This window comes from Bubalus bubalis, chromosome 14 (genome assembly GCF_019923935.1).
Source record: "Bubalus bubalis isolate 160015118507 breed Murrah chromosome 14, NDDB_SH_1, whole genome shotgun sequence".
In the NCBI taxonomy this organism is placed as follows: Eukaryota; Metazoa; Chordata; class Mammalia; order Artiodactyla; family Bovidae; genus Bubalus; species Bubalus bubalis.
In genome coordinates, this window is record NC_059170.1 from 16,428,372 (window position 1) to 16,446,510 (window position 18,139).

The following is an 18,139-nucleotide window of genomic DNA, read 5'->3' on the forward strand; positions in this document are numbered from 1 at the left end:
AATTGTAAAAACTCCACTTACAGTTTGAGCACTTTTCTCTCTGTATTGACTTCCACAAAAATGTTTTTTAAAATGAGATCAGTTTATATGTGCTGATGGAAAAAGATCTCCAAGGTATACAGGTTACAAAAGAACAATGTCTCTACTATTACAGACTAATGTATATATTCATAATTATGCATATTCACATACATTCATGAACAAAAGTAACACATATGTGAATGTATGGTGGCGGTGGTGGTTTAGCTGCTAAGTTGTGTCCGACTCTTTGTGACCCCATGGACTGTAGCCTGCCAGGCTCCTCTGTCCAGGGGATTTCCCAGGCAAGAATACTGGAGTTGCCGTTTATTTCTCCAAGGGATCCTCCCAGACCAGGGGTTGAATTCCTGCATTGCAGGTGGATTCTTTTACTGATGAGCCACCAGGGAAGCCCATGTGAATGTATATTCATATGCTTATGTATGTGTTTATTTATATTTGTACATGCAAAGGAAATATCTGAGAGTACACACTCAAAACAGAGTTTACCTCTTGGAAGAAAATTTGGGGAGGAAAGGGGACTTTTAATTTTTACTTTTAATACTGCTGCTCCATGTAAAGTTTCATAAGATACATATTAATGTATGCACTTATAAAAATTAATGAGAATCAAGGATGGGTGGAGTGCCTTACCTGGCAGAGTTTGAAGATAAGGCTGTAGCTCAGAGGTCACCGAGTCCTCAATAATTTCACAAATCTGAAAAATATGGGAAAAGAAAGCCCGAGTGAGTTTGCTGGCTTTTGTCTGGCCCTGTGCTAACTGCTTCGGTCCCATTTCACATCTTTGCTAGTTGGTCACTGATCCTACAAAAATTTATAAGTGCTTATGATATGCTAGGTACTGAGAAAATAGAAATGATCAAAAACATGTCTGCCCCCACGTGGACCCCAGTAGGGTCCAGTTGGGCCTGTTAAAGTCCATCACAGGACTGGAGATCGAAGCTAGGTAATTTGGCTGGAGGTACCGCCTGAAACTCTGTCATGAAAGACCTATTCCTTTGGAAAGCCCTAGTCTCTCAGGGTCTAGAATTGGACAGCAGAATTAGATAGTAAGTAGCAATAGCCACACAAATAAGTGTACACTTAATGCAGATACTTCTTAACAGATTAGCTGGATGGATCAATAGTCCTTGTGTTACCGAGTTCAAACTCGCTCTGCTTGCTGAACGCTGAACGACAGGCCAGTGGATTGGAGACAGGTAGTGAGACAAGGAAATGTTATTCGGAGAGCCAGCTGACCAAGAAGATGGCAGGCTAATGCTTCAAAATAACTGTCTTCTCAGGGTCTGGATGTGGGGCTGTTTTATAGATCAGAGATGGGGGAGATGAGGAAACAAAGTAAAAAGGCCATCGATCTTGCAAATATCTCCTAGAATGGCAAGCCTTGGAAAGGGGATATGTTAATTTCTTCCTTCATGCCATCTACTAGTGGACTAGGGTTCTGAACAAAGGCACTTTAATTTAACAGTCAGGCAGAGGGGCAGGATTCTCTGAGGCAGGCCATCATGTACAATAACAAAAGCAAGGAAAAGCAAGTCAAAGAAACAGTTCCAACACAGAGTCAGAGTTGGCTTTTCCCTGCAACACTTGTTTCCCCAGCTGCTTGTGGAAGACTGAATCCTCCCATCCAACAGGCCACCACACATAGTAAACACTCAGAATTTGTTGCCCCAGTTAAATTGTGGGCTTCTCAAGAAATGGAAATGCTCAAGAAATGTTCTCAAACCTGTTTGCTTTCCTTGCTATTGCAATCACTCAAATTATTTCTTATGTAGGGACTTTCCTGGTAATCCAGTGATTAAGAGTCCATCTTGCAATGCAGGGGATGTGGGTTCGATCCCTGGTTGGGGAACTGAGATGCAGTGGGGCAACTAAGCCTGCACACCACAACTACTGAGCCCGTGTGCCACAACCAGAGAATCTGTGCACCACTACGAAAGATCCCACCTGCTGAAACCAAGACCCGATGTAGCCAAATAAATAAATAAATATTAAAAATTATTTCTTATGTAAACCCATGAAATAATGACTGAGAAAAGAATTGTTTATCAGAAAAACCTAAGGTAAGTGCTTTGGAAAGATGAGTTGCTTAAAAAAAAAATGTCAGTAAACTGCTGTGGACCAGAAAAGCTTCCCAGGAAAACAATTATAAAAATAAGGAAGGATTCTGCATGGAGGACGCTTTGCAAACATCTCTAGATTCTCACTGTGGTTAAAGAAATCTGAGCTGGAACCTGTATCCGATGCATGTTAAATGTTAGAAGAACAGTGCAAGGCCAGTCAAGAGACTGTTTACAAAGAATGGTCCTGCGTCTTAGGTCAAAGGAATGTACGTTTACTGTATCTTAAAATATTTGGATCCACATGTAAATATTTTCTTTGTTCAAGGCTGTGTGATTCCTCACCTCATTTTTTTTCCCCATTTATTTATTTATTTTTATTTTTGGCTGTGCTGGGTCTTCATTGCGGCACATGGGCTTTCTCTAGTTGCAGAGAGCCGGGGTTACTCTTTGGTGCAGTGCACAGGCTTCTCATTGTGTGGGCTTCTCCTGTTGTGGAGCACAGGCTCTAGGGCACGTGTGCTCAGTAGTGCAGCTCCCAGGCTCTAGAGCACAGGCTCAATAGTAGTGGCCCATGGGCTTAGCTGCTCTGCAGCACGTGGTATCGTCCCAGACCAGGGATTGAAGCCATGTCCCCTGCGTTGGCAGGCCGACTCTTAACCACTGGACTACCAGGGAAGTCCGAGTCCTCACTTTAAACAGCTTTTTTTTTATTAACTAGCTATCACCTATCCTCCACAGATATAGTGGAGGAGAGGGACTTATGGGGGGAGGTGTCCTAGAGCATGCACGTGGTCCTGGCCTAGTGAGAGGGTCACTGCTGGCTCCTATGAGGAGGTGACATCTTCAGGGCAAGCTGTAGCTCAGAGGGTAAAGAATCTGCCTGCCATGCAGGAGACCCGGGTTCACAGCACTATTGTATAATATTGCTATTAATCATTATTGTCTCCATCATCAACAGGGGAGCATAAATGCACACCACTGAAGAATACTAGGTCCCACTAGAAACGCATGGAAACATGGCAACGGGGTGCATGAGGAGAGGACTGGGTGTTTTCCAAGCTCGCTTAGACCCTGGGACCTCAGAACAAGAAAAGGAACAGAACTGCTTGCCACGTCCAATCCTTGGGGTCTGCATGCTATTTTCACTTCAACCACCAGGAGGCACTCAAAGCCAAACCAGACTTGGATCAGGAGAGGTGTGTGTGCCTGTGTTTCCCCTTTCCTCTTCTTTACTTTCTCTCTTCCCAAGCGGTCATCGCTACAAATGCAGCTCCAGGTAGATGATACACCAGAGACAGCATTTTAGGGTGAAGTAGGTGATTGAGCAATGGCACCCCACTCCAATACTCTTGCCTGGAAAATCCCATGGACGGAAGAGCCTGGTAGGCTGCAGTCCATGAGGTCGCTAAGAGTCGGACATGACTGAACGACTTCACTTTCACTTTTCACTTTCATGCCTTGGAGAAGGAAATGGCAACCCACTCCAGTGTTCTTGCCTGGAGAATCCCAGGGACAGAGGAGCCTGGTAGGAAGCCGTCTATGGGGTCGCACAGAGTTGGACACGACTGAAGCGACTTAGCAGCAGCAGGTGAATGAGAGAACTGAAAGTTAACATAAACCTCTTTATTTTAGCCAGAGATTCCAAAATTTGGAGATTTCACAGGATTTTTTTAAATGGGGAAAACTGACACTGTTGCTGTTTATACAAAGCAATACAAAGCAGGTGTTCATGCGTTCACCCAGGTAGGAACCAGAGCTCCTACATGGTCCACACACTCCCAAAGCTTCCTGCTTGGTCTCCACAGGCACCTAAGTGTTGATTTCCTTTTCGGCTTTTGTGGACTGCAGACCTGGGTGGGGGTCAGTGAGCAAGGCCAAACCGACTTTTTCCCTGTTGTTTGACCCTTGGCCAAGCATCTGACCATTTGCTGTCTAACTGAACAGACTCGGCATCCAGACACCTACATCTTGCCCTCAGCTTTGCTGCACACCAGTTCCATGACCTTGATTTGTCCTCTCTGGGCCTTGAGCCCAAATATGCCTGGGCCAGCCCCTAGGGCTGCTCAAGTCCAGAGGTCACTGAGGACTTGCACCCAACACTTGAGAGGCTCAGCAATACCAGCTGCTTGGACAAGCTTACCTTGCTCTCCAAGACCCTTCGGAACCTGGACTCGATCTGGTTATGGAAGAGATTCAGCAGCCACCTGGGGAGGGAAGCACAGCAGATGGTCAGCTTGGTGGCACTGAATGCAGAGAAAGTGGGGCGGCAGGGAGAGTCAGGCCAGTTTCCAAGAGAGGGCTGCTCCCCACCCCATCCTGGCCCCTGCTGTGTTCCAGAATCCTGAATGGAATGAGCATGCAGACTCCCATTTCCCAGCACACCCCCTGATTCAGTGCATCTGACAGCCCAGCCCCAAATTCAATAGATTTAGAGGAGGGGTTGGAGACCCCATGCAACTTCCCAGGTGGCTCAGTGGTAAAGAATCTGCCTGCTAATGTGAGAGACAGGGAGACACAGCTTTGATCCCTGAATGAGGAAGATCCCCTGGAGTAGGTAATGGCAACCCATTCCAGTATTATCGCCTGGAAAATTCCACAGAGGAACCTGGTGGGCTACAGTCCATGGGGTTGCAAAGAGTTGGACATGACTGAGCACACACACACCACCACCACCACCACCTGGAGAATCCATGTTTTTCTTTTCCTTTTTTGAGGGAATATATCTTTATTTATTCTTATTTTTAAAATTTTTGGCTGTGCCTCACAGCAGCTGGGATCTCAGTTCCCCGACCAGGATCAAACCAGCCCCTCCTGCAGTGGAACCGCAGAGTCTGAAGCACTGGACCACCAGGGAAGTCCCAAATTCATGTTTTTCTAATCAAGGAAACTGAGACTTGAAGAGATTGGCTCAAAGGTTTGTGTATTTTTCACAAGCTCTCATTTGACCAAAAGCCTTTGTGTTCTCTCCGTAGCCAAACTGCACTTGTCTGATGGTGGTGAAGCTCTTTATTTTTTGGTGGAAATGGCACACCAATGCCTGCTCAGTCGTGTCTGACTCTTTGCGGTCCCTTTGTCTGTAGCCCACCATGCCCATGGGATTATCAGGTGAGAATACTCGAATAGGTGGCCATTTCTTTCCTCCAGGGGTTCTTCCGGACCCAGGGATTAAAACTGTGTCTCCTGCATCTCCTGCACTGGCAGGCGTATTCTTTACCACTGAGCCACCTGGGAAGCCCGGCACACCACCAATACGCTGAGCTTAAATCTGCTTCTATTCAGCTCAGCAGGTCCCCCAAAGAATTACTCCAAGTGCACATGATGGGCCCATGCAGTACCCTGGACCGTCGTGCTTATCAGAGGCCTTGGGCCTTGGGTTGGATAGGCCTCTGGCTCCTGCCAGGGGTCAAGCTGGTCAGTGTCCCCATGGTGACTTACCCCAAATCTCCTGATATGTGCACCTCCACATCACGGATGTGGCTACTGCAGCTGGAGACAGCCACTTTGGGTCTCCCAGAGGGCTCACTGTCCAAGAGAAGATTGACTGAAATGGTGATGCCCTTGACCTTCACGTCAAAGGAGCCGTCTAGTCTCCTAGAGAAGAAAGGAGAAGTAGTAAGTGATTCGTAGACTATGGTCAGCCACCATTTGAGGGGAAATATAAATCTCAATTTCCAACTAAATGAAACCAGAGTAAGAAGTTAACTACAGAAATTATTACAAATATAGTTACTACGAGATAAAGATTTGTTATAAACAAGACCATAAAGGATCAAGAAGAAAGCTTGGGTCCATTTATTTATGATCAGGGATGGGCAAAAGCCTTTCTAGGTCAAATCCAATTCTCAGAAGCCATAAAGGAAATGGTTATGAGTTTAACAGCACTGAAAATTAAAACTTTAGAGAACAACAATGGCATATGCAAATTTAAAAAATTGCATCGTGAGCTAGCCAAAGATCTAATTTGCTTAACACATGAGCTAATATATGAGTTAATTTCCTTAATACAAAAAGAACAAGCTTATACAGAGTAACAAGGAAAGGACAAAAGAGGAAAAAAAGAGAGGTTCAAGATGTTAACAGAAAGTTCAATTACAAATAAGCACATGCTGCTGCTGCTGCTAAGTCACGTCAGTCGTGTCCGACTCTGTGCGACCCCATAGACGGCAGCCCACCAGGCTCCCCCGTCCCTGGGATTCTCCAGGCAAGAACACTGGAGCGGGTTGCCATTTCCTTCTCCAAGGCATGAAAGTGAAAAGTGAAAGTGAAGTCGCTCAGTCATGTCCGACTCTTAGCGACCCCATGGACTGCAGCCTACCAGGCTCTTCCGTCCATGGGATTTTCCAGGCAAGAGTGCTGGAGTGGGGTGCCATTGCGTTCTCCATAAGCACATGAGACGTGATTAAAAATGAAAATAACGATGCCAGTTTTCATCTATCAGAGAGATAAAAAGTTTAGCAGATTTTCATACCCAGTGCTTGTGAAGATATGGGGAAACCAAACACTGGTTGAGAGAACACATCAGGAACACAGATTGGTGGGGTCTATCCTTAGAAGAAATGGAGGAGTCCTCATAGTCAACAAGAGTCTGAAATGCAGTACTTGGATGCAATTTCAAAAATGACAGAATGATCTCTGTTCATTTCCAAGGCAAATCATTCAATATCACAGTAATCCAAGTCTGTGCCCCAACCAGTAATGCTGAAGAAGCTGAAGCTGAATGGTTCTAGAAGATCTATAAGAGCTTCTAGAACTAGCACTAAAAAAAGATGTCCTTTTCATTATAGGGGACAGGAATGCAAAAGTAGGAAGTCAGGAGATACCTGGAGTAACAGGCAAATTTGACCTTGGAGTACAGAATGAAACAAGGCAAAGGCTAATAGAGTTCTGCCCAGAGAACACACTGGTCATAGCAAACACCTTCTTCCAAAAACAGAAGAGAAGACTCTACACATGTACATAACCAGATGGTCAATACTGAAATCAGATTGACTACATTCTTTGCAGCCAAAGATGGAGAAGCTCTATACAGTCAGCAAAAACAAGACCAGGAGCTCACTGTGGCTCAGATCATCAACTCCTTATTGCAAAATTCAGACTTAAATTGAAGAAAGTAGGGAAAACCACTAAACCATTCAGGTAGGACCTAAATCAAATCCCTTATGATTACACAGTGGAAGTGAGAAATAGATTCAAGGGATTAGATCTGATAGAGTGCCTGATGAACTATGGATGGAAGTTCATGACATTGTACAGGAGGCAATGATAAAGACCATCCCCAAGAAAAGAAATGGAAAAAGGCAAAATAGTTGTCTGAGGAGGCCTTATAAATGGCTGAGAAAAGAAGAGAAGCTAAAGGCAAAGGAAAAAAGGAAAGATATACCCATTTGAATGCAGAGTTCCAAAGAATAGCAAGGAGAGATACAAAAGCTTTCCTCAGTGATCGATGCAAAGAAATAGAGGAAAACAATAGAATGGAAAAGACTAGAGATGTCTAAGGGAACATTTCATACAAAATTGGGCACAATAAAGGACAGAAATGGTATGGACCTAACAGAAGCAGAAGATATTAAGAAGAGGTGGCAAGAATACACAGAAGAACTATACAAAAAAGATCTTCAGGGCCCAGATAACCATGATGGTGTGATCACTCACCTAGAGCCAGATATCCTGGAATGTGAAGGCAAGTGGGCCTTAGGAAGTATCACTACGAACAAAACTAGTGGAGGTGATATAATTCCAGTTGAGCTATTTCAAATCCTAGAAGATGATGCTGTGAAAGTGCTGCACTCCATATGCCAGCAAATTTGGAAAAACTCAGCAGTGGCCACAGGACTGGAAAAGGTCAGTTTTCATTCCAGTCCCAAAGAAAGGCAATATCAAAGAATGTTCAAACTATTGCACAATTGCACTCATCTCACACACTAGTAAAGTAATGCTCAAAATTCTCCAAGCAAAATTCTTCAAAGTACTGAGAATTTCCAGATGTTCAATCTGGATTTAGAAAAGGCAAAAGAACCAAAGATCAAATTGCCAACATCCATTGGATCATCAAAAAAGCAAGAGAGTTCCAGAAAAATGTCTATTCTGCTTTATTGACTACGCCAAAGTCTTTGACTGTGTGGATCACAACAAACTGGAAAATTCTTTAAGAGATGGGAATACCAGACCACCTGACCTGCCTCCTGATAAAACTGTATGCTGGTCAAGAAGCATCAGTTAGAACTGGACATGAAACAACAGACTGGTTCCAAACTGGGAAAGGAGTACACCAAGGCTGTATATTGTACCCTGCTTATTTAACTTATATGCAGAGTACATCATGAGAAACACTGGGCTGGAGGAAGCACAAGCTGGAATCAAGATTGCCGTGAGAAATATCAATAACCTCAGATGTGTGGATGATACCACCCTTATGGCAGAAAGTGAAGAGGAACTAAAGAGCTTTTTGATGAACATGAAAGAGGAGAGTCAAAAAGTTGGCTTAAAACTCAACATTCAGAAAACTAAGATCATGGCATCTCGTCCCATCACTTCATGGCAAATAGATGGGGAAACAGTGGAAACAGTGAGAGACTTTATATTTTGGGGCTCCAAAATCACTGCAGATGGTGACTGCAGCCATGCAATTAAAAGACACTTTCTCCTTGAAAGAAAAGCTATGACCAACCTAGACAGCATATTAAAAAGCAGAGACATTATTTTGGTAACATAGGTCCATCTAGTCAAAGCTTTGGTTTTTCCAGTAGTCAAGTATGGATGTGAGAGTTGGACTATAAAGAAAGCTGAGCGCCAAAGAATTGATACTTTTGAACTGTGGTTTTGGAGAAGACTCTTGAGAGTCCCTTGGACTGCAAGGAGATGATACCTGTCAATCCTCAAGGAAATCAGTCCTGAACATTCATTGGAAGGACTGATGCTGAAGCTGAATCGTCAATACTTCGGCCACCTGATGGAAAGAACTGACTCATTGGGAAAGACCCTGATGCTGGGAAAGATTGAAGGCGGGAGGAGAAGGGGACGACAGAGGATGAGATGGTTGGATGGCATCACCGACTCAATGGACATGAGTTTGAGTAGGCTCCAGGAGTTGGTGATGGACAGGGAAGCCTGGTGTGCTTCAGTCCATGGGGTCGCAAAGAGTCAGACATGACTGAGTGACTGAAATGAGCTGAACTGATCCTGATTGTAACTACATATCTTTGGTTCAGTAATTTTACTTCTAAGTCTTTAGTCTGTGGCTTATCCTGTCAAGATATTTGTGTGGGGAAGTTCACTGAAGCATCATGGGGAATAGCAAGAAATGAGGAATTAAACTTAAATGTCAACCAGTCAGAACAGATTCAATAAGTCGTGGGCATCTATGTGATGAAGCCTTTACAAAGAATGAGGTCAAATGTGGTCCAGTTATACAGTGAAATATTACTCATTCATACAAAGGAATAAAGCACCAATATGTGCTGTAGTGTGGATGAACCTCAAAAATATTATGCTGCATAAGGGATTTCCCTGGTGGTTCAGTGTCTCAGACTCTGCACTCCTAATGTAGGGGGTGTGGGTTCGATCCCTGGTCAGGGAGTAGAGTTTACTACATGACAGGGCTGAAGATACTGTGTACCATAACTGAGACCCGGTGCAGCCAAATTAATTAACCAATATTTAAAAAAAATATTATGCTGCATGACAAAAGCCAGAAAAATACGTGTGCTGTATGATGTCATGTGTATGAAAGGTCCCAGATTGGCAAATCTATAGAGACAGAGGCTGACTGGCGGTGGCCCAGGGTTGGGGGAGGGGCAAATGGGGAGCGAGTGCTTAATGGGTATGGAACATCTTTTGGGGAGATGGAAATATTGTGGGATTAGGTAGAGGTGGTGGTCGCACAACACTGTAAATGTACTAGATGCCACTGAATTGGGTACTTTAAAATGTCATGTGAATTTCACCTCAGTAAAAGTATTACATTAAAAGAAATTTTAAAAAAGAATGAGCTAGATATTCATATGGTCATATGAAGAGATCTTGAAGCGTATGGCCTGATTCCTGTCATGGAAACTGAATTAATATGCAAATATTAATGACGGCCGACAAAGGTTCATGCAGTCAAAGCTATGGCTTTTCAGTCGTCAGGTTTGGATGTGAGTTGGATCATGAAGAAGGAAGGCTGAGCGCCAAAGAACTGATGCTTTTGAACTGTGGTGTTGGAGAAGACTCTTGAGAGTTCCTTGGACTGCAAGGAGATCCAACCAGTCCATCCTAAAGGAAATCAAACCTGAATATTCATTGGAAGGACTGTTGCTGAAGCTGAAACTCCAATACTTTGGCCACCTGATGTGAAGAGCCGACTCACTGGAAAAGACCCTGACCCTGGCAAAAATTTAAGGCAAAAGGAGAAAGGGTTGATAGAGAAAAAAATGGTTAGATAGTATCATTGACTCAATGGGCACGAATCTGAGCAAACTCCAGGAGAAGTGGAGGACAGAGGAGCCTGGCATGCTGCAGTCCATGGGGTCACAAAGAGTTGGACAGGACTTAACTACTGAACAACAACAATTGATGACCTAGATGAAAATGTTAGTCACTCAGTCGTGTCTGACTCTTCATGACCCCATGGACTGTAGCCCATCAGGCTCCTCTGCCAATGAGATTCTCCAGGCAAGAATACTGGAGTGGGTTGCCATTTCCTTCTCCAGGGGATCTTCCTGACAGGGATCGAACCCAGATCTCCCACCTTGCAGGCAGATTCATTACCATTTGAGCAACCAAGGAAGCCCAATATACTGATCTACATACTGAGCATCTTTCTAAAGCAGTGTTGTCCAACAGAAATATAATGTGAACTACATGGGTAAATTTAAAATTTTCTAGTAGCCACATTTAAAAAAAACAAAATTAAAGGAGTGAGAGTAATTTGAATAGTATATGATTATCATTTCAAAATGTGATCAACATAAACATTATTAATGCGATATCTTATGTTCTTTTTTGTACTAAGTCTTCAAATCTAGTGTTTTACACTTACAACTGATCTCCATCTGTTCCGGCCACTTTTCATGTATTCAGTAAGGACGTGGGGGCAAAGGCTACTATATTGGACAGAGCAGGTCTACAGCGTCAGCATGGCCAGATCACCCGTATTTGCCCTCCTGTTACGGGTTGAATTGTGTCCCCTGAATTTGTATGTTAAAGGCCACTTAGTTCCCGGAATTTGACCGTATTTGAGATACAGCCTTTAAAGAAGTGATCCAGTTAAAATGAGGCCATTAGGGTGGCCTAGAGTCCAGTCTGTCCTCCTAAGAAGAGGAGATGTGGACACACAGAGAACCACCAGGGGTGCAGGCTCACAGAAGGATGGCCATGTGAGGACGTGGCGACAGCAGCCATCTGCAAGCCCAGGAGAGAAGCCTCAGAGCAAACTCAATCTGCCCACATCTTGATCTTGAACTCCTAGCCTCCAGAAGTGTGAGAAAAAAAAATTCCCATTGTTTAACCGCCCCCGCTCTGGCCCAGTCTGTGACATTCCATTATGGCAGCCTGAGGAGACTAACCTACCTTCCATCCAAGGACCTCAGAAGTCAGAGAACAGTTCAAAATGCTGGAGAGGTCAGCCCACCCTTGACCAATGGCAAACAGGAGACTGGGGTAACTCAGAGGTGCGCTCTGCCTACAATGTCCCCAAGACGGTTGTCCCTGGGACGGTTGAACTCCAGTAGCTGCCAAGCCGACTCCTTTCTTCCCCACCTCACTTCTGTACAATCCTTGGATGTTTCCCTGAGTCACTCACCAGATAAAGTACTTGCACTTGAATTCTTGCCTTGGGGGTCTGCTGTGGGGAAAGCTAGGAACACCCTACACCCAAGAAAGATGGAATGAAAGCCAAGGTCAAGGTTCCAAGGGCCTGGGAGCACAGCCAACTTACAGTATCCTCTTGCGCACCTTCCAGTCGCCCGTGACCTGGATGAAGGAGTCGGAGATAGAGAAATGCAGGCCCCGATTGGGGAGGAGCTTCAGAGCGGAGCCGAGCAGCTTACAGCTCTGAATGTTCAGGCTGGGGAGAGAGACCCACAGAAGAGGCATCAGCATGGAGGCAGAGGCAGGTCTGGTCTCTGCAGGGGTCTTGCTCTCACCCTGGGACCTGGAATCCAACTCCTACTTACCTGCTGTGTGCCCTGAGCTAACCATGCAGCCTTGCCAAGTACTTTGCATGCACTGCATCACTTGGTCTCACAGAGGGGGTCAGCACTGTTCAGGTTCCCTTTTCACACAGGGGGAAAGAGAACTTCTTGGAAGGCATGCATTTGCCCAGAGTGACACAGTCAGGATCAGAGCCCACAAATCTCACGACCCTGGCTGGGACCTCAAGTAAGGTGCAGAGATGCACCCCATCATCGCTTTCCTCTCCACATGCAGAGGGGGAACTCATTCAGAGAAGGCTGAGGGCAGGCTCAAGAAGAGACACGAAAGGCCTGGGAGAAGCAAACCCAGACCATACGCATCCTGGGGCTGTTGGTGGGAAAGGAATGGTCAAGATCCCTTTTATTTCCCTGGTGCACAGTAGGTGCTTGATAGATGTTTAGTGATGGACTGAATAAAAGAAGGACTGGAAGAAGTCATCGGTGGTGAGCAGAGAGGGGTGTGATGAGTCATGGGCTCAGTTGTCCCTGCTCCATTGCCAAGCCTTCAAAAAGTGATTGATGTCTTTTTAGAAGATATTTATTTATTTATTTTTGGCTGGGTTGGGTCTTCACTGCTGCATACAATTTTTCTCTGGTTGCGGTGAGGGTGAGTTACTCTGTAGTTGTGGTGCGAGGGCTTCTCATCACAGCGGCTTCTCTTGTTGCAGAGCACAGGCTCTAGCGCTCTCGGACTTCAGCAGTTGCAGCACATGAGCTCAGTAGTTGCGGCTCCCAGGCTCTAGAGCACAGGCTCAACGGTTATGGTGCACAGGTTTTGTTGCTCCGAGGCATGTGAGATCTTCCAGGATCAGAGATTGAACCCGTGTCTCTTGCTTTGCAGGTGGATTTTTTACCACTGAGCCACCTGGAAAGCCTGATGTCTTTCTTTTTAAAGCATCAGCTGCTCTGGTCTAAATATCCTTTAAAGACTCAGGTGAAATGCCACCCCCTCCAGGAAGCCTTCCTTGACTCCTCCAGATGTGCCAACCTCAGCTCCAAGAGTTGGGTTACTATATCTAAAGTTAAAGGTTTATTTACAAAAAAAAACTTAAGGTCTATCTTTCCTTCCAGACTATATCCAGTGTCAGGCCAGAGCCTGGATTATCACTCCAAAGAGGCAGAAAGTTATCCCCATTTTACAGATAAGGAAACAAAGGCTCAGGTCACATAGCTAGTGGCTCTTCATTAATATTTGTTGTATGAACAAATGAAGGGCCCAAGTTCCTTTCAGAACTTCCCTCTGAACTCTGAGGAGCCATCCCACCACTGCCTGCCCCAGAGAGGTCTTAAGCCATCCTGGGGCTCTCTCTCCCTTCCTGTCTGGACACCACCCACAGCCCCTGCTCAGCCACCTCGGAGCCTCACCTGTGGAATCTATAGTCCACACTACCAAAATGTTTGATCCTGACGTCCCCGTCGAAGTTGGGCAGTGTGACTTTGTGCAGCTTACTCTGCAGAGCCAACAGCTCCTCTTGGGCCACTGAGGACACAAAAAAGCTGGGAGTCAGCCTGATTGGCCTGCCTCCCTCCCTCTAAACCCTTCAATGGCTCCTACTTGCCCTGGGGAAAGAGGTCAACTTTCTGTTTAGCACTATTATGGTTGCAGGTTATTGAGCCCCTCTAGAGCAGGGGACTAGAGGGGAACTCCGTGGGTAAACAGTCTGCCTGCAATGCAGGAGTGGCAGGAGCCATAGGTTTGATCCCTGGGTCAGGAAGATCCCCTGGAGGAGGACAACCCACTCTAGGATTTTTGCCTGGAGAATCCCCATGGATGGAGGAGCCTGGCGGGCTGCAGTCCATGGGGTTGCAAGAGTTGGACACAGCTGAAGTGACTGAGCACACACGCACGCCCAAGAGCACCAAGTGGCAGGAGAGATATTCAGGAGGATCACTGCATTGCAGGTGGGGTGGTTATGTTCATGCCCATTTTATGGATGAGAAAACAGAAGGTCTGTCTTTGTCAGCAGCTCCACGAGAGAGGAGTGTCGTGTGCTTGGTGGCTGGGCCTCTTTCCTGTCCTTCACAGTGTCTAGCCTGTGTAGAAGAGACTGCAAAGATTTTAGGGCTAGGATCCTGGCATTGGCGTCTCTCTAGCTGGGTGACCTTGAGCAAGTCCTCATCCTTGGCATTCTCTGTCTGTCCAAAAGCAATGACAGCAATACTTTCCTCACTGGGGAGGCATGAGGATTAAAAGAGATCACTGCAGGACTTCCGTGGTGGTCCAGTGGTTAAGAGTCCTCCTGCCAATGCAGGGGACACGGGTTCAATCCCTAGTCTGGGAAGATTCCACCTGCCGAGGGTCCCATGCGCAACTACTTAGCCCATGCACTTTAGAGCCTATGGTCCACAATGAGAGAGGCCACCACAAGGAGAAGCCCATGTGCCACAACTAGGGAGTAGTCCCCGCTTGCCAGAATGAGAGAAAGCCCGCACAGCAGTGAAGACTCAGCAAAGCCTAAATAAATTAATAAAATTGTTAAACCAAAAAAAAAAAAAAAAAAAAAATCTAAGAAAAGAAAAACGTTTAAAAAAAGAGAGAGAGAGAGATCTTTGCAAAGCCAAAAGGAGTCTGGCAGGATAAAAAGCACTCTTGCATGGTGCCTGGCACACACGAAGCACTCAGTAAACACCCAGGAGGTCAAAGCAGGGTGGATCTTGTTTAAAAATATGGAAAGGAACCAAAATGTCCAGCTCTGGAGGACTGGTTACACTTACACAGCGGAAAGGAACAAGAGGCAAATTTTGCCTGATCTAGAGTTTCAATATAAACAGTATTCACTCTAGGACTTTCTGTTTATCGGAGGTATGAGAGACCCAGGATTCTGCCCTTGGAGTGGATGTGTGTACACAGATGACCACTGAGCTCCCCCACTCTGCCTCTTACCACTTTGCAGCCCTCCCTCCCGCACACACAGGAGCTGGTACTCTCCCAAAACGCTATCCCTTGTCCCTGGCTAACTCTCACGTATCATTTCTACCTCACCTCCTCCAAGAAGGCTTCCTTGATTGCCTTCTGTCTGTCTCCAGCCAATCTGGGCTCCCAACAACTCTTCCTGAGGGAATGTTATTATCCCATTTGAACAGATAAGGCAATTGAGGCTCCATATATGTGAGGAGCAGCTCTCCATCAAGAATTGTGGGGAAGGGTATGTAAATACCACCAATCCCTTGCCCCTTGGACAGATGATTTCTGAGGCTTTGTTTTAGCATCTTAAAAATTTTACAAATGAATTATTATACAAAACAGAAACAAGCTCACAGACATCGAAAACAGACATGATTATGGAATGTGGATGGCGGGACAAATTAGGAGTATGTGATTAGCAGATATGAACTATATATAAAATAAATAAGCAACAAGGATTTACTGTATAGCACAGGGAATTATATTTAATATCTTGTAATAACCTATAATGGAATATAATCTGCAAAGAACTGAATCATTTTGCTGTATACCTGAAACTAATACATTACTGTAAATCAACTATACATCAATAAAAAATAAAATACAGTTCTACTTTTGCTCATTCTTTAAAATTGAAATATAACATCTGTAGAAATACAACCTAAAGGGCACTTGTCTTATTAAAAGTGTTAGTCACTCAGTCCTGTCTGACTCTTTGTGACCCCATGGACTGTAGCCCACCAGGCTCCTCTGTCCATGGAATTCTCCAGGCAAGAATACTGGAGTGGGTTGCCATGCCCTTCTCCAAGGAATCTTCCCAACCCAGGGATCAAACCAGGGTCTCCTGCATTGCAGGCAGATTCTTTACCATCTGAGTCACCAAGGAACCTACTGGGAGGTAATTCTTACATGTTTATGCACCCATGTAGCCAACACCCCGAGCAAAACACAGGGCATTCTCAGCACCCCTGCAGGCTCTCTGTGCCCCTTCTGGGTGGTCACCACCATTCTAACCTCTAGTTCTAAGGCGTGTGTTTTCGAACTTGAGCAAGAATTTTCCAGCAAAACTGTTCCTATCACAGGGGCAATAGCTGGCTCACTGCCATGCCTCTCCTGGCGTCCTCCGTCCCCATCTCACGTGACAATCCTGCTACAACGTTTCCTGGAATCATCTTCTGAACCAAACATTCACCCCCAAATCTTTATCTCTGTTTGGCTAATGGGAACCCGGCTAAGACAAGCAATATGCCCACATGGCCCAATGGTTGGGTGACAAGGCCAGACCCCGAACCAGGGCTGCCTGACTGGGAAGCCTGAACCACCCTGAGGGGAGAGAGTCCCCTCTATGTCCCCAGCTGTCCCCAGAGCAGCCTGGGGCCAAGCAGGTCAGCCAATCCAGCTGACAGCCGCAGCTCCCTACCGTACTCCAAGCCCTGGTCGGTGATCCTGACGACCAGGCCGGGATTGGCCCCCAGGGCCCTGGAGGTGAATGTGAGCAGGGTTCCCAGCAGGAGGGAGGGCAGGGTGCCCGTCGAGGTCACCATCCTGGATTCCCAGGGGGCTGGGCCGGATCTGTTGCAGCCTCCGACTGGGCCCAGCTCCCTTAAATAGCCAAGGCCTGAGGGCTGGGGCGGCTCCTGAGTGGGGCGGGTTCCTGGGACCAGGAAGGGGAGGCCGAGTGACTGGAACCTGCTTGCAACACTGTTGGGGTCACGGGTCATTTAAAAGCCCAGTTGGCACTGCCTGGGATAGAGTGTGGGTTGGCCTGGGTCCAGGTGACACTCCGTCCACCCTTCCCACAAAAAGGCCCCACGTTCATTTCCAGGAAGGCCTGGGTTTTATAGACAAGGAAGCTGAGGCTCCAAGAGGCCATGTCACCGGCTCAAGCTCACACACCCTGGCAGGTGGCAGGGAATCAAAGCCAGTTGAGTTATACTCAATTCTGTTTCTGTAAAAAAATTTCCCCACCCCATCCCACCCTCCCTGCCTCCTATTGGGAAACAGGTTTTCTCAAACCCTGCTGGTGGTAAAAGTTGTTGGAAGGCAACTTGGCCAATCCTTGAACTCCTGCCTGCCCTCCTCCAGGGGATCTTCCCACCCCAGGGATCGAACGAGAATCTCCTGTCTCCTGGGTTGGCAGGTGGGTTCTTTACCACTAGTGCCATCTGGGAAGCACTAGCCACTCTCTGCTTTTCTGTAATTGTGGTCTTTTAAAAATAAGTCCCTCTGGAGGAGGAAATGGCAGCCCACTCCAGTATTCTTGTTTGGAAAATCCTGTGGACAGAGGAGCTTGGCGGGTTGCAGTCCATGGGGGTCACAAACAGTTGGACACTACCAAAGCAACTTAGCACAAAAATAAGTCCACAAATTCTTTGATACTCTTTCCATCAAAAGCTGAGGTCTCCTTGAAATTGAAATTGTGCCCTCTCCTTGAAATTGGATGAGTCTTTGGAATGCCTCAACACCCTGACTGTGGCAGGGTCATAAAAGACACTGGAACTGGGCTTGGGATCTGAACTTCCACACTAAGTGCAGGGAGGCCCATGCTGGGCTTCTCTGTGCCCTGTTGTTTGTACCATCGGGCTGAGGATTTTGGACTGCGCTGTCCTCACCCCAACCCCTGAAAGTAACCTAGGTGCTCCTGAGGGCAGTGCTGAACCTTTTGAGTTCTGTGTTTCTTCCAGCATTGGGTGAGAACTAACAGGAAACCAGCATTTATTGAGCACCTACTACATGGGGGGCACCATGCTGTGTATGCTACATTGCCGCCTCTCAGCCTGCACCAGCCCTTTATGGGATTTTAATCTCCTTTTGAGCTGAAGAAACAGGCTCAGAGGGGTGAAGTGATTAAGCCATTGTCACCCATCAGGGATTTGAACCCGGCTTTGTGGGAGCCATTGCAGAACTATGGTTAGAGAAGCCTTCTCTGAGGTGATGTGCTGAGCAGGGACCCTAAGGAT

General features: G+C 46.2%; 1 protein-coding gene across 1 annotated transcript; it reads right to left on the bottom strand.

Annotated features, from left to right (window-relative positions):
* Positions 1-672: 672 nt before the first annotated feature.
* On the bottom strand, positions 673-16,723 carry LBP (lipopolysaccharide binding protein; the record flags this gene model as incomplete). The annotated part of the gene is given in 6 exon segments (NM_001290875.1): positions 673-736; positions 4,243-4,306; positions 5,538-5,693; positions 12,019-12,147; positions 13,640-13,754; positions 16,600-16,723. Coding segments are annotated over 6 exon segments (652 nt in total), but the record flags the coding sequence as incomplete, so codon positions are not given.
* Positions 16,724-18,139: the final 1,416 nt, after the last annotated feature.